This window comes from Festucalex cinctus, chromosome 17, assembly GCF_051991245.1.
Source record: "Festucalex cinctus isolate MCC-2025b chromosome 17, RoL_Fcin_1.0, whole genome shotgun sequence".
Taxonomy (NCBI): domain Eukaryota; kingdom Metazoa; phylum Chordata; class Actinopteri; order Syngnathiformes; family Syngnathidae; genus Festucalex; species Festucalex cinctus.
Genome location: NC_135427.1, coordinates 20,359,611 through 20,375,893, shown reverse-complemented (window position 1 = coordinate 20,375,893; position 16,283 = coordinate 20,359,611). Strand labels below are relative to the sequence as shown.

The window sequence follows — 16,283 nt, the reverse complement described above, 5'->3', positions numbered from 1 at the left end:
GTGCAGTTCTAGCACCCTCTAGTGGCTAGTTTATTAGTGCAATTTAATTTTCATTCGGGATGTTTTGGCCTTCTATGTTTAAAATCTATGCTAATTGTCAGATGAAGGGGAACCTAATTTGCTTGTGAAGTGATCAATGTGTGCTTGCATTAGCAAATAAGTGCCTCAATATTGTTATTAGAGATTGTAGGTGGTTTATATGCATTGCTGTTATGTACAAAAGCACAATATTGCTCTTTTTATTTTATTTATTTTTTTTATTTTTAGTATGAGCTCTCTTTTTTTTACAATATTGTGATCTTTTTTAAATATCGCCAACCCCCCACAATATCGTGATAATTATCGTATCGTGACCTTCATATCGTGATAATATCGTATCGTGATGTTTGGATATCGTTACACCCCTAATAACTAATGATATGATTTGCAAAAAGGAATGAAGCCTCTTCACATGCTGTGAAAGCTCTCAATCAGGTCATTCAATCTATTGGATGTACTTCTGCCCCACAGTCTCTTTCTTTCTCTTGTATTAATATCTGGAACGTTCACTTTTTTACAATGGATGAGATGACCCATATGCAGTTGCGAGTGGCGGATGGTAAAACTCGGAATAGAGGACGAGGAGAAGTTACACAAATACTGTACTGTTGTAGACCGCGAACTTGCCGTCTGTGTTGAACACTCGCATAAGGACTTACGATCATAAATATTGGAAAATAATTAAAATAAGTAATTGGCTGATTAATTGGCATGTTTACCCCAGTTTATACGTTTCCCTAAATCTTCACATTTCCGATCTTTTAGTGTTTACACTCCACCCAACTCCGCTGTAAGGCAAGGCAAGGCAAGGCAAGTTTATTTGTATAGCACATTTCATACACAAGGCAACTCAATGTGCTTTACACGAGGAAAGACAACACATAAGCATCAAGAAACAGTAGTTAACATTCAGAGGAAGAAAACTAAATAAAAATAGGTTACAAACTAACAATCTTAAAACATTATTCAACAAACTTTAAAAAATTTAACATAAGGAAGTTTAAAATGATAATAAAAAAAATAAAAAATAAAATAAAAATAAAAATAAAAATAATAATTAAAAAAACACTTAATTAAAGCTGTTTAAAAGTCCCTAATCAAAGGTATAAGAAAAAAGCAAAGTTTTTAACCTGGATTTGAAAGCATTTACACTCGGGGCTGACTTCACTTCTGTTGGTAGCCTATTCCATCTGTGTGCAGCATAATAGCTAAATGCAGCTTCACCATGTTTACTTCGAACTCTGGGTTCCACTAGTTGGCCCAAGTCTGTCGATCTCAGAGCCCTGCTGGGTTTGTACTCAATCAGCATTTCTTGGATATATTCAGGACCCAAACCATTTAGTGATTTATAGACGAGTAGCAGAACTTTAAAATCGATTCTACAGCTGACAGGGAGCCAGTGTAAATCCTTAAGTACTGGAGTAATATGTTCTGATCTTTTTGTTTTGGTCAGAACTCGAGCTGCAGCGTTCTGAATGAGCTGCAATTGTCTTATGTTCTTTTGAGAGAGTCCAGTCAGAAGACCGTTACAGTAATCTAGTCTGCTGGAGATAAAAGCATGGATAAGCTTCTCTTGGTCTGCTTGACGCATGCAGTCCTTCAGTCTGGATATGTTTTTCAGCTGGTAAAAGGCTGTTTTAGTGATAAATTTAATATGATTACTGAAGGTCAGATCTGAGTCTATTAATACCCCAAGATTTCGAACTTGGTCTTTAGTTTCTAAAGACAGTGACTCAAGCTGTTTTTTAACAGCAATCCTCTTTTCTTTATTGCCGAAAACAATGAGCTCCGTTTTGTTTTCGTTCAGCTGAAGGAAATTTTGGTTCATCCAGTTGTTAACTTGCTCTAGAGAATGACACAATGCGTTAATAGAACTGCTGTCATTTGGGGACATAGATAAATACAGTTGTGTGTCATCTGCATAACTATGATAGTCAACATCGGTGTTCTGAAGCATTTGACCCAAAGGTAACATATACAGACTGAACAACAGGGGTCCAAGGACTGACCCTTGAGGGACCCCACATGTCATGGCCTTTCGATCAGATTCAAAATTTCCAATGGTCACAAAGTAACTCCTTTCCTCCAAATAGGACCTGAACCATTTAAGGACTGTTCCATTTAACCCCACCCAAGTTTCCAGCCTGTCTAACAGTATATTATGATCAATCGTGTCAAATGCTGCACTGAGGTCCAACAAGACGAGCACTGATACCTTCCCTGCATCAGTGCTCAATCTTATATCATTCAGTACTTTAATCAGAGCTGTTTCTGTACTGTGATGAGGTCGGAAACCTGACTGGAGTCTGGAGACTGGAGCTGTAGTCTAGTCTAGTGCTGTCACTATTGAATATATTTAGAATTGATTATTCAATTAATTAATCAACAAATCTGATTCATTTTACATAAAAATGTATTACAAAAGCATTTCCCCCTGATTACTGTTTATTAACAGGTGATTGGTGTTTATTTCGTACTTTGTATTCGTATAGTGATTTAAAAAAGCGGGGGATTGATTTTGTACTATGTTACCGATTCGGTCATTGTTTTCCAAAGTAAAAACAGATGTTTGAGAGCATCTCCACAGTAGCCAGGAAGCAGACTAGACTGTCTGATTTTACATCATATTTAATAGGATTTGAGTATTTACGACCTTAACATTTTTATTACAATTATTTGAGCCATTTCAGATCATGTGCGTTAAAATGAATCCAACTTAACAAAAGAGCAACAACACAACTTATAATGAGCATCATCTTAAGATAAGAGACATTTATTATTCCCACATTGTAGGACTTTGCAAGAATAATAATCTTTTCAACTCAATGATTTTTGTCTGCGCTCCCATGGTGTCAACTAAAAATAATCCAAGCGGATGTGATAAGGCGAGAAATTATCAAACACATTCATGCTAATAAGATTCCATGGGACAAGATCACCAGCACAGACACTTATTTCTTTCCGTCTTACATAATCTACCTAATTCCTATGCTGTCTCTTGATTCTTAATTTTCTCAACTGTAGGTCTTCATTGGATGTAATTGTAATTTCTTTTTTTTGGCCCATAAGTAATTCAGATGTTCTTTTTTATGTTTTCGGTGGCAATGGCTGGACGAAGGTCTTTGGGGTTTCCATTTTACTGCTCCAACGCGTGGCACTTTTTGAGTGATTGTTGAGCAAGTAACCATGACAACCCGGCTACACAATGAATATGTGGCTACATCATTCAGCACGTCCTGCTCATTTGGCTGACAGATGGCTCCCGCTTTTTTCAAGCGTCACGGACAGAGGTCATCAGTCGAGGAAGGAACACGTTGTGTTGACGGAGCAGGCAGTGAGCGAGCCGTGACTAAAATTAGCCCGTGTTGACAACCTCGGCGTGGATTTGTTGCAAATATTCTTGGCAGTTTGGCCTAAACGCCGCTTTGCTTTGCTTTACAACTCTCTCAGTTCGTTGCGCTCCGAATTGGAAGCGTTCCAATTCAATCACGGTTTGCTGAAGGACGCCAAGCTGCCGGAGCCAGACGAGATTCAAAACCTGAGATCAGAAAAATATTTAGATATTTAGCAGATACAATGATATATATATATTTTTTTAAACTTTACTACTTGAGATGCAGTCATGTGAAGGACTACCACTGCAATGTTTAGCCAGACTACCGTAAAATTGTCAGCCACGAACGGTTCATGGCAGGTCTTTTCTATTTATTGCCACAATAAAGAATTTTAACTTTGCAAATGTGACTTTTTGGAGAAAAAAATAATAATTTGGAGTCTGACATTGATTGCATACACATTTGTTTCAGTTCTATCTTAGAGGACATTGCACAAAATTGAGTGCACTCTTTGGAGCCTGCGGAGGTGTAGTTGATTTAGTCTCAGCTACTTTGCAATGTGAAGAAGAATATGACATGTGCAATGGGAAGTTCGGCTACATCCAAACAAATGACAACTGCTCCTGGCAGTATTGTTCTACTCAGTACAACACTGACAATGAAACAGGAATTCAGAACCTTCCAACAAAAATAACTACAGAAAGGCTGTCGGTGATCTCCACTGTTGTCTGCAGAAGTCACATGCCAAATAATAATATTCCTATTTAATTCCTATATTTTATTCCAATATTTTTATAATAGTGACTATTTATGAAACTAAGATCAATTTACAACATTAGCCGATGAGAGAAAATACATATTTATATTACTCTTATATTACTCTTTGCACATACCGCATAAAAAGTTTTGTGGAAATTAATACACACAGTACCGCTCACCTTTGTGCTCTTTTGCTTGTCAAAGTAATTAGACTCATTGTTTTTTTTTCAATTCAAGGAAAATGTGCCTTTCTTATCATAAATAAATACAAATCTTCCTGTGAACCTCCAAGCTGCCACTGTCATTCCTGGAAAATGGAAATGAACCTTTTGAGATTTATATTTGTTTGTGTGGAGGTGGCGCTGGAAAAGAAATAAAAAGAAAAGCGCTCCAATTTAAAGATAACAGTGCGAGAGTGAAGCAAAATCTGGCACACGCTCGGCCCAGAGATGACTGATGATACTTTTCTGTGAGTGAAGGGAATGCGTGGCTTTGTGTGACAGTGTATATTTACACGATGGGCAGAAATTTCTCAACTGTTTTAATTGATTGGATTGATTATGTCTCTCGATGTGAACTTGTCGGCTATTTCCGCTTACATTGTGCGTCATATTCATCATACTGCTAGTTGCGATAAACACAGCCACCTTTTTTTCCATCCGGGCTCGGCATTGGTAGTAGCAGCATGTACTACGTATTCTACTATGGAGGACCAAAAATGCCAAAATAAAAGATAAATAAATAAAAGTGAAAATAATAACATCCATCCATCCATTTTCTTGACCGCTTATTCCTCACAAGGGTCGCGGGGGGTGCTGGCGCCTATCTCAGCTGGCTCTGGGCAGTAGGTGGGGGACACCCTGGACTGGTTGCCAGCCAATCGCAGGGCACACAGAGACGAACAACCATCCACGCGCACAATCACACCTAGGGACAATTCGGAGCACCCAATTAACCTGCCGTGCATGTCTTTGAAATGTGGGAGGAGACCGGAGTACCCGGAGAAGACCCACGTGGGCACGGGGAGAACATGCAAACTCCACCCAGGAAGGCCGGAGCCTGGACTCGAACCGGAGTCCTCAGAACTGGGAGGTGGATGTGCTAACCACTCGATCACCGTGCCGCCATATATATATATATATATATATTAGGGGTGTGAATTGCCTAGTACCTGAGGATTCGATTCGTATCACGATTCACAGGTCACGATTCGATTCGATGCCGATTAATCCCGATACGAATTTACAAGTCGATTGTTGCGATTTTTTTTCATTCAAATTTAGAAAATACTAATCAGTAAGCTTGTAGAGTGTAAGATTTATATGAAAATGTATTATTTATTTATCTGAAATTTCAGTCTTATAGAGGTTGTAATCTGTTTCATGTTTGAACAGCATTAAAATAAAATATTAAGGCTTAATGTTCCGTTCATATAACATTCTTCCATGCTCAATGTGTGAATCCTAACCCGAAGTCAGACGTTTTGTTGAGTATTTTTCCATAAAAAATGGAAGTTTAAAAATCGATTCACACACACAAAAAAACAAAAAACAAAAAAAAAAAAAAGCAATGATGATAAGACGTTGAATCGGTAAGACTACCGAATGAACAATTCTGAGCTCTTTAAAAAAAAAAAAAAAAAAAAAAAAAAAAAAAAAAAAAAAAAAAAAAAATCGATTTTTTAAAATATTGAATCGATTCGAGAATCGCGCGATGTAGTATCGCGATATATCGCCGAATCGATTTTTTTAGCACCCCTAATATATATATATATATATATATATATATATATATATATAATGTGAGTGTGGATGGTTGTTTGTCTCTGTGTGCCCTGCGATTGGCTGGCAACCAGTCCAGGGTGTCCCCCGCCTACTGCCCAGAGCCAGCTGAGATAGGCGCCAGCAGCCCCCGCGACCCTTGTGAGGAATAAGCGGTCAAGAAAATGGATGGATGGATATATATATATATATATATATATATATATATATATATATATATATATATATATATATATATATATATATATATATATATATATATATGTATATATATATATATATGTATATATATATATATATACATATTATATATATATATATATTATATATATATATATATATATATATATATATGTATATCTATATATATATATATATATAATGTATATATATACATATTATATATATATATATATATATATATATATATATATATATATGTATATATATATATAATGTGTGTATATATATATATATATATATATATATATATATATATATATATATATATATATATATATATATATATATATATATATGTATATGTATATATATATAATGTGTATATATATATATATATATATATATATATATATATATATATATATATATATATATATATATATATATATATATATATATATAATTTTTTTTTTTTTATTATTATTTTACATTTGTGCCATTACAGCAGCAGAAAAATGTTGCAAGTATTTCATCTTTACATTGAGCACCGGAGCTGTAAGATCTGAGAAGCACATCAACACAAGGCTGAAAATAGTTTCCTGTTTCAAGGCTATTTCTTTGTGTGATTTGCTCATCTTTGTGCTCGTAGTCACCTATTAGATAATCATCTGTTATACATATTATTATTATTTTTATTATTTATTTTTTTTAAGATTTCTATTCCATGAGGTTTCATGTTGAACTTTCAGTGATCAGTGTGAGAGCGGTAACAGCAAATTAGCGTATGTTAACTATTATTCAGCACTACATTGTAAATCGAGGCAGTGTCAGTCACACATCTCTAAAACCTTATTTGCCTCAAACTACTGTTCAAACTGTGTCAGTCCAAACAATAACAAGGCTTCAAAAACACTGCAACGTGCTGCAGTGCTCCCCAAGCGCTGATGGAGCTTGCACACCATGGTGGAAAATGGAGAGAGAACTGCCAGAGCTCTGGCAGACATCCCTACAGTCCAGTAAGATTTATAGCGGGAATGGGGAATTGTGTTAGCCGTATTGTTCAAATAATCCTGTCGTATGTCTACAAATAATAAATGGCTTATAAGGGGCACTTTGGGCTGCACGCTTAACAAAAACATCTTGCGAACAAACTCAACAACTACATATTTTAATGCATGTTGTTAAAAAAATAATAATAATAATTTTGGGAGGTCTGTAGGTGTCCCTCTATGTACAGTCTAAATGTATGTTTAGTAATAGTAATAATAATAATAATAATAATAATAATAATAATAATAATAATAATAATAGATTTTTTTTCTTTACAAAGCTTTTTCTCTTATGTTTACAAGATCCTTACCTTATTCACTCCCAGCCCAGTTAAAATGGATTTTTGACATCTTTTGCGTCAATGGTAGTGAACGTTCAAAATGAATGTTCAAAACTCTTTGACCGCCAAAAATATTTAATGACATATGCTAAAATCCTAATGAATGCCGCCATAAACGTTAATTGACGTTTACTAAGGTTTGTTTTTTTCCTCTCAATGGGCAGTGCAATGTCTTGTGCAGCACCGCCTGCTCAATGGGTTGTTGAATCAAAACCACCCACTAACTATGGCCAGCAGATGGCAGCATTGTATCTTTTTTCAATGGACTCACAGTATATGAAATTCCAATGAAACTTGACTGATATGATGAAATTGAACGTTTTCAAGGTCGACGTGAATGATCAAAGCCTTTGTCACATTAAATCTAATTCACAGAGCGTCAATAAACAAAAAAAAAATATCTAAGTCACTGTTGTGCAAAAAAATTATCTTTTAAATGTCATTCATTTACCTATTTTCAAATGGCGATTACTAAAGAACGGAATAAGGTAGAAACATACTTTTTCATGTTTCTGTAGTTGTAGCGCATAATATTTTGTTTGCCTTGAAAGATGAGTGAAAATGCTCGAAATCGGCTGGCACTGTTGGGGTTGTTTTTTTGCTAATGTTTGGCAGTCAGAGTTAACATCATAAAACGAGCCGTCAAACCGCATGGCTCAGCTGGTACACATTATCATACGGAGCACAATATGAAAATGAATCCACAAATTCTGTTCTGTTTTTGAAAAATAGTGATGCAAAGGTTCTGAAAAGTCCCAATTTTGGCAACACAGACTGTGGTTTTCTGAACAACTTTTGCTGTACTTTGTTTGCAGCCCATTTGTCAGTGTGAGAAGTGCACATCAGCACTAAATACACTGCAAAATAATCGTCTTAGCAAATAATCAATGAAATATATTTTCATAGCTGTGTCTCATTATTGCAATGTCTGTATCTTTTTGAGGTCACAACAATTATCTACATGTTACGCTATCCACGGTCATTGCGCCTCTAGATGCATTTCGAACCAGAAATGTAAATCATTATCCGTTAATGTACATGAAATATTTAAAATGTTTAAATGGACATATGTGCACATGAATCTCCTATTTATGTTTTCATCAGCTTTTAACAGCAGAAGACAAAGTAGTAATGTTTCTAAAAGCTCATGGCGATAAAATGTGTTTCTTTAATATCATACACAGAAACTGGTACAATTAAATTTAATGACAAATTTGACCGCCATGCATCAGTGGCACTTGGCTCATAAAAATAAATCTTCATAAGTCAACAGCTCAAAACGTTTAATTTATTACCCAGAGTTATTGGCACTTAGTTTACTAAAACAATTTATTTACTGCTTAATTTTTGGCGCTGTCGCTCTACATTTTAATAATGAAAATGTGAAAAGCACAATATCATCAAATGTATTTTCAAGTGTCATTTACAGTACATGGCAATAAAGCAACTCAAAGTGAAACTGGTCATTAAGTATGAAAATGCATGTGCGGTACAAAAAGGGAGGACAGAAGTCACGATATTTGTTTCCTCAAATAGTTGCTGTCCTAAGTCTAATGGATGTCGTGGCCCAAATAGTCACCAGGTGCATCATCCGAAAAAACCTGGCTCAAATACATTCAAGAAAAGTAGACTACTGTAATTGTCTCACGCAAAGTTCTATTTGTAACCTTTTCTTGCTAACCAAAACAGGAGCCACAAAGCAAATAAAAAGTCTTTAAGATGGACAGTGTGAAGTCTTAACTCTGAGTGAAGTCAGTTTTTGCATTTTATGCTTTTATTTTATTGTTCTTTGCCTAATGTTTCTTCTGTGTTCATTCTGCATTGTGTATTATTTAGATGTATCTTTTAGTTGTACATTTTTAGATGTCCTGCTTTGTTTTTTGACTCTGTAGTTATCAGTTTTAATTTTGTAAAGTTGCTTTGAGTCTTCCGAAAACCGCTATGCAAATAACAAATATTATTGTTATTATTATTATTATTATTATTATTATTATTATTATTGTTATTATTATTATTATTATTATTATTATATCCAAAGTAGTCATTTTCATTTTGTTTTAAACTCCAATTTCAAACAACATACATTGTAATATGTCACTAGCATTATTGAATATTTTCCCCAAAATACAGTTTTTGATACAGTTGAAGGATTTCCCCACCTGCAGAAGTACAATATACAGTATACAATATAATAATTTTCCTTACCGCATGTGAAGAGGTGTGAATTAAAGATAAGATTGATGAACCAAAAAAACAAAGTAACTTAACAGATAAACAAAGCTATTTCTATATTTTCCAAGATAGATAGATAGATAGATAGATAGATAAGACAGTACCTCCATAACCACAGCAGCATAGTACTTATGATGGAATAGATGTTTTGCCCTTTTATGCAGGAGAACAGAGGCGCAAGGCTTAAAGGAAGTGTCTACTAAAATATTTCAGACAGGTTGAGGTTAAATACTTCAGTTGAAGGATGTGTCTGCATATAAATCGAATGTAGAACAGAAAAGGGAAGCGGTAGTGGAGAAAGGAGAGCAAGGGTGACAAATCCAGGATTAGTTGGATTAGTGCGAGAAGCACAATGTGAGTTGTTCACAGCCAACCGGGTCAGCACAGAAAAGTGGGAAAAGGCCACTTTGTTCTCGCAAAGCCAGCGTCCAAACTGAGCATCCCTCAATACAGTGCTTGGAGACCTATTGGCATTCACGTGTACTCTGAAATAACGAATTAAAAAAAAAAGACACAGAGTATTGTATAAAAGTTTGAGACTGATTTTTGATCACTCGCTCCATGACTATGACCATCGAGTGTAACTAGAATTCCACTCAACTGAGCATATGTCAGTCGAGGTCGAATATATCAATTAGCGTCTGCACCCTTATATTTAAGATTATTTAAGATAATACACCAAAATCTCATCTTAATGCGGAATGTCAAACATGCACTGTTTGGTCTTAAAGAATCCATAGACCCTTTCGCACACGTCTATTTTCTGGCTCACTGTCCTGTGTGGAAGATATCAATGGTCTCACCTCGCTAGTTTGCCAGCTTCCACTGTAGTTTGGGTGAAAATTAACATTAGAGGCTGTAATCAAAAATTATCTCAGTTCTTCTCTATTATGTCAAGTTTTTGAGCAATCGGATCCCTATTTTCTTGAAAAATATTAAATAAATGTGTATGCATGCAAATCAAACATTAAGATGGAATAGTTACAATCTTTGAACACTTGAAAAAAAAAAGACGGTTTAAAAAAAATATTTTGTTTTGTTGTAATTGTAACTTCGTAAAGAAGTTGTCATGTAGCTGTAGATGAGTCCAATTGTAATCAGCTCTTCTTACTACAGTCTTTCTACAGCTAATCAGTAGAATTTTCTTCTTGAGGGTAGTAAGCTGTGAAGAAAAAAATTCAACGTGTGAAAAACCTGACTGCAATTTTGGAATCAGCATACCTATTTTAGTTTTAATCAGTGTAAAAATCCAATGTTTTTTTTTTCCAAAAATTGTTCCATGCAATGTATTTTACTTATCCAATCATACAGCATCTTGGCCTTATGTTTGATACGTAAAAGGGTTGATCTGCTGCGTGATTTGTACTTGCATGGTTAGACGCTACTATGGATTTTTGTTTTGGACCAGATAAAAAGAAGTCTGGCCTTTATCAAAATCATTGAACACAGCATGTGGGTGACCACCAGGATTCTATTGATTTTCTATTAAGCCTGTGGAGTCAGGCTCTCCTTAGTTTGACAGTGAGGCTTAAGTGGGCAGTGATGTTATAGAGTTTCAGTTGAACCCAAGGCCAATGAGGAAATTACTTTCCTTTTTTTTTCCTGAACTTTTGATCCCGGTAACAGCAATAGAAGACATCTGTCTTCGTCAAAGGAATTGACTTGTGAAAGAATTGCAGAGGATTGCTTTTTGTTGCTAAAATATGCATTAATTCAAAATTGGTGGAAAAAAAAATAATAGTGAAAAAAACTTAGTGTGCATTTTTAGAGTATTAAAGTCGCTCAGTGTGAGTTTCGGATATAACATGCCTTTTTTTTTTTTAATCGATTCATGTGAGAGCATGACTGTTAGTTTTACAGTGGCCAAGGAAGAATCCATGTGGCTGTCCCCGAGAGCTACATTCCATAACTTAAGTATTCAAAGCCACAATGTAAAATGCACACCTTTTTACCTTGATTTATAACCTCATCTCTTTCTTTATGTTCACTTTTACAACAAGCTCTATGTAAAATGTGCCAAAAACACAATGGACCTTGATTCTATTCTCATTAAGGTTTATTAACTCTGTTTAATTTCAGTCGTAATCTCTGAATTGGCTCCCATCCGTGAAAACTATTATTTCAGCTCTTTTCTCCATTATGACACTTTTTAAACTTCCTTCTACCAGCACCTACAGCACCAAGCACAACTTCACCTGACAAAGCAGTCAGACAAATTCCCACAGGACTTCATCATAAAGTGCTGCCTGCAGAGACCCCCCAAGCACAAGTCAGTCAGATAGCTAAATCTGCTCAAGCATAGCACGTTGTGCATACAAGCAACATCCTTTTACATTGAATCTTGGCACATCAAAATGTTAGATGTGCCCCAGAAGAAGTTTCTTAAATCTTCACTACAGGAATTGAATTTTAAACTAGCAGGATTATTATACTGTGCCGTAAAAGTTTTCCGCTGTGACCCATTCAAAAGTCCTGATGCATATTCACCAGTATCACTAAGCCACATTAGGCAGGAATGAGGCTACCTTTATTGTTTCAAGGCCAGCGCTTCACATCCATCCATTCTATTTAACTGCTTCATCACTCTGCAGATTGTTCTTCTCTAAACAAACACACTTTGCTTTGTATTTGTCCATGCAAAAGCACACATTGTGTTTCCAGATAAAATTTGCAATGCAGAGAAGTTCAATGTTTAAATAATTAACAAGAGTATAAAAACTTTAAAATATATATTTTATTGTACATTTAGAACAGGTATAAAATTAGAAATTAATTGTTAAAAAGATGTACTGTACTGTAAAAAAACAAGTGTGATATTGGTTTGTGTTGTTTCTTTTTCTGCCACTAGATGGCATAATTGCATTTGTAAGACACTGGTGACAGCTCAGTACATTTTTCTCATATTAAGAGCTAATTTAATCTTTAACATGAAGTAACGTGTGACAGTCTGCACATTTTTGAAATTGTAAAATACAACTTGACCCCAATAACCACAAATATATCCATCCATCCATCCATCCATCCATCCATCCATCCATCCATCCATCCATCCATCCATCCATCCATCCATCCATCCATCCATCCATCCATCCATCACATTAATTTTGACACCCCTACTATATATATGCATATCTCACACTTGCTTAAATTATGTGGCAAATTTTAACAGTCATGAAAAAAATGCCCACCGAGACGTCTATACTATACGTGTATAGTATATGCAATTTGTTTAATGAAAGAGTAATAAAAAATACTCACTAGGGAGAATACCCGCATCATATAGCCTGTACTGTAATAATATTATTGTGCTTTTAAAAAGATGTACTGTATTGTAAAAAAACAAAAACAAGTGTGATATTGGTTTGTGTTGTTTCATTTTCTGCCACTCGCTGGCATAATTGCATTTGTAAGACACTGGTGACAGCTCAGTACATTTTTCTCATATTAAGAGCTAATTTAATCTTTAACATGAAGTAACGTGTGACAGTCTGCACATTTTTGAAATTGTAAAATACAACTTGACCCCAATAACAACAAATATATCCATCCATCCATCCATCCATCCATCCATCCATCCATCCATCCATCCATCCATCCATCCATCCATCCATCCATCCATCCATCCATCCATCCATCGCATTAATTTTGACACCCCTACTATATATGCATATCTCACACTTGCTTAAGTTATGTGGCAAATTTTAACAGTCATGAAAAAAAATGCCCACCGAGACATCTATACTATACGTGTATAGTATATGCAATTTGTTTAATGAAAGAGTAATCAAAAATACTCACTAGGGAGAATACCCGCATCATATAGCCTGTACAGTAATAATATTATTGTGCTTTTGTACACAAACAGCACAAAATCCAAAATCCGTCTGATGTATGCCCGCCAATTTCATGATTATAGTTGTAATTACTGAGACTTGTAAGCATATTTCTTCAGATATTGAATTAAAGGAAGCGACATGAATGCCTGTTTCATGTCAGGTAATTAAACGGTGACTACAAAAGGCACGTGCTTTACCTTTGCAGGATTTAGGGATGCAAAATGGATGCTCAAGTGTAAGAACAAGGAAGGGATGCCTTCCCTGCTCTATGTCGATGTGATTTATTTGCTGTCAGCCGAAAAGTATCAGTGCTGCTTGTGCTGTCTTTGTTTTCAGTAGCAATTTTAATTTATTAACAAATGTGTATTTCTATCCACCCATTGCTTTATTTTTGTCTGAAATGTGATTTTAAAGGGTATTTTGTGTGTGTGCGTGTTTTGCAGAATAAAGTGATGAGCATTGATGCTGTGAAGGTCAAACTGCAGGTATGATGAAAACCCATTCACTCCATTTAAATACGATTGTTTTTCTCTAGTCGAGAAACTTCACCATGCACAGAGTTGCGTTGTTAGCCTTGCGCTAGGCAGGAAAATATGAAGGAAGCATTTTACGGTTTTTGCTGTATGGCAAGATGCATTAACTTCTTGAAAAATGATATCATCCTCAAACATCCTTTTAATCAAACCCTGTGCATTTACTAGCGACGTAATGACTGCATCTCCCCAGTGCCTTTAATTGACATGCAGCCCCATATCATCAATGAGTGTGGAGATTTGCATGTTAACTTCAGACAGTCATCTTCATAAATGTCATTGGAAGAGCACCAGACAAAAGATCCAGCACCATTACCTTGCCCAACGTAGATTTGCGATTCATCACCGAATATCACTTCCATCCAGCCATCCACAGTCCAGAATTGTTTTTTGTTAGCTCAATTTCCTTTTTTGGTCACAGACATTGACTCCAGTTTCTGCCCATTTGTACCTCGTTTGTTTTGTAGCACATTTTCAATTTTCAAGACATTCCTATACATTTTCTATAATGACACTTTGAGATCATCCTTTGTCTACCAGGACACTTCCCTTTCACAACCTTCCAACTTTCTTTGTGCATGGTTCAGATTTTAAAGATCTCCTGAAATGAGCTTTGCAGCAATGACACCAACCATCCTCTGGATTTCACAAAATTGTACCCTGTTGTAGAGTTGCAGTCTCCACTAGGAAGGTCTATTGTTAGCCTAGCATCAAATGAGCAAATTTTGGTGGGCGTGGCCAAAGCTTGATAGACTTCCGTGTGTTTTTGACTACAAAATGAGTTGGCGGTGGCCAAGTCTCATCTTTTCCGCGTGCTCCTGTTTACAAACAGTCTTCACGTCTGCACCTGAAGAAATATTGGTTCATTAGTTTCAATAGTTGGTATCAATCCTGGGATAAGTGAAAGATGTTCTGCTAATCCACGTTTGTATTGTCCCAAATTCCTGAAGCAGTCGTCAGTTAAATGTTTGCCACAAACTGTCAGGGCTGCTAATCCTCCACAATGCACCTTTTCCGGGTGCAGCTACTGGGATTGACACCCCCGTATCGGTCGAACCATAAGTCCTACGGGGAAAATGAACATTCACGGAACCGGCTCGACCTTGGCATTCCAACGGCCTCGGTGCTGGCCCTCCACGACCGTCCGGTCCGGAGATACAGGGTCTGGAAATCGGCCACCCGACTCTCGGGAGATGGATTGCCACCCGACTCTTGGGAGATGGATTGACACCCCCGTACCGGTCGAACCATAAGTCCTACGGGGAAAATGAACACATTCCCGGAACCGGCTCGACTTTGGCTCTCCAACGGCGTAAGTGCCAGCCCTCCACGACCCTCCGGGCCGGAGATAATGGGCCGCAAAATCGTAGACCATGCTGTCCTCCTGCTGCTGCTGTTTGTTGTTAGTTTGTTTGAGCTCGTGACGTGTAAAACCGAAAAAGGTGGGGTTAGTGACGTGTAAAATCGACCTGCTGAAACAGCCCATTTGAGAGTGCTGTTTGAGCTAATGTGATACAAACGCCCATTGGAAAGGGAAACATGGGTTGTTTATTTCCCAACTTTGGGGACTTAGTCAGGCTATGGTAAGGCATACTTATGTCAAAACCCCCCCAAAAGTGAACATTTCATATGAAGGCACCTTTAATCACTGCCAGCCATTTTAGAAAATTTTTACATTTTCAATACTCACGTGATATTATATTCAATGATTATATATAAACCGAATCTACCAAATTACAGAATAGACTCCCTACTTTTTGCCCCGTCCCGTTCTTTTATAATTGACAGTAGAAAAATGTAGGTTTGCCAAAATACAGCCATTTCTCCCATGGACTCTGAAACTGTTTATTTCGTATAAAATGGGGCAGTGATGTCATCTACCGGTGGTTGGGCATGAGTAAAGTTGTTTCCAAGTTTGATATTAACAGTGGAGCATAATCAGATTCGCCCCCATTTAGCACCGCTCTAAAAAATACAATTGGCAAGTATACTTGTCAAAGGCAGTGAATGAGTTAAACACTTCTGACTGGTAACATCTTTTGCAGCATTCTGTGAAATTTTATTTTATTGATTTTATTTGGTTGCATTCTTATGTTGAAGGATCCTTGCCAGTCGTGATGAGAAAATGAAGCTTCATGAAGCACTTGCGATACATTTTATTTATTTATTTAATATTTTTGATTACATTTCCACTT

The 16,283-nt window shown here is 36.2% G+C and overlaps 1 protein-coding gene across 2 annotated transcripts in view; it reads left to right on the top strand.

Annotated features, from left to right (window-relative positions):
• Nucleotides 1-16,283, top strand: part of rab26 (RAB26, member RAS oncogene family) — a 53,032-nt gene that overhangs the window by 3,516 nt on the left and 33,233 nt on the right. For both annotated transcript variants that reach the window (XM_077503691.1, XM_077503690.1), the window contains one exon: nucleotides 13,999-14,040. In XM_077503691.1, the coding sequence (XP_077359817.1) occupies nucleotides 13,999-14,040 (42 nt within the window). The remainder of the gene's footprint in view (nucleotides 1-13,998; nucleotides 14,041-16,283) is intronic.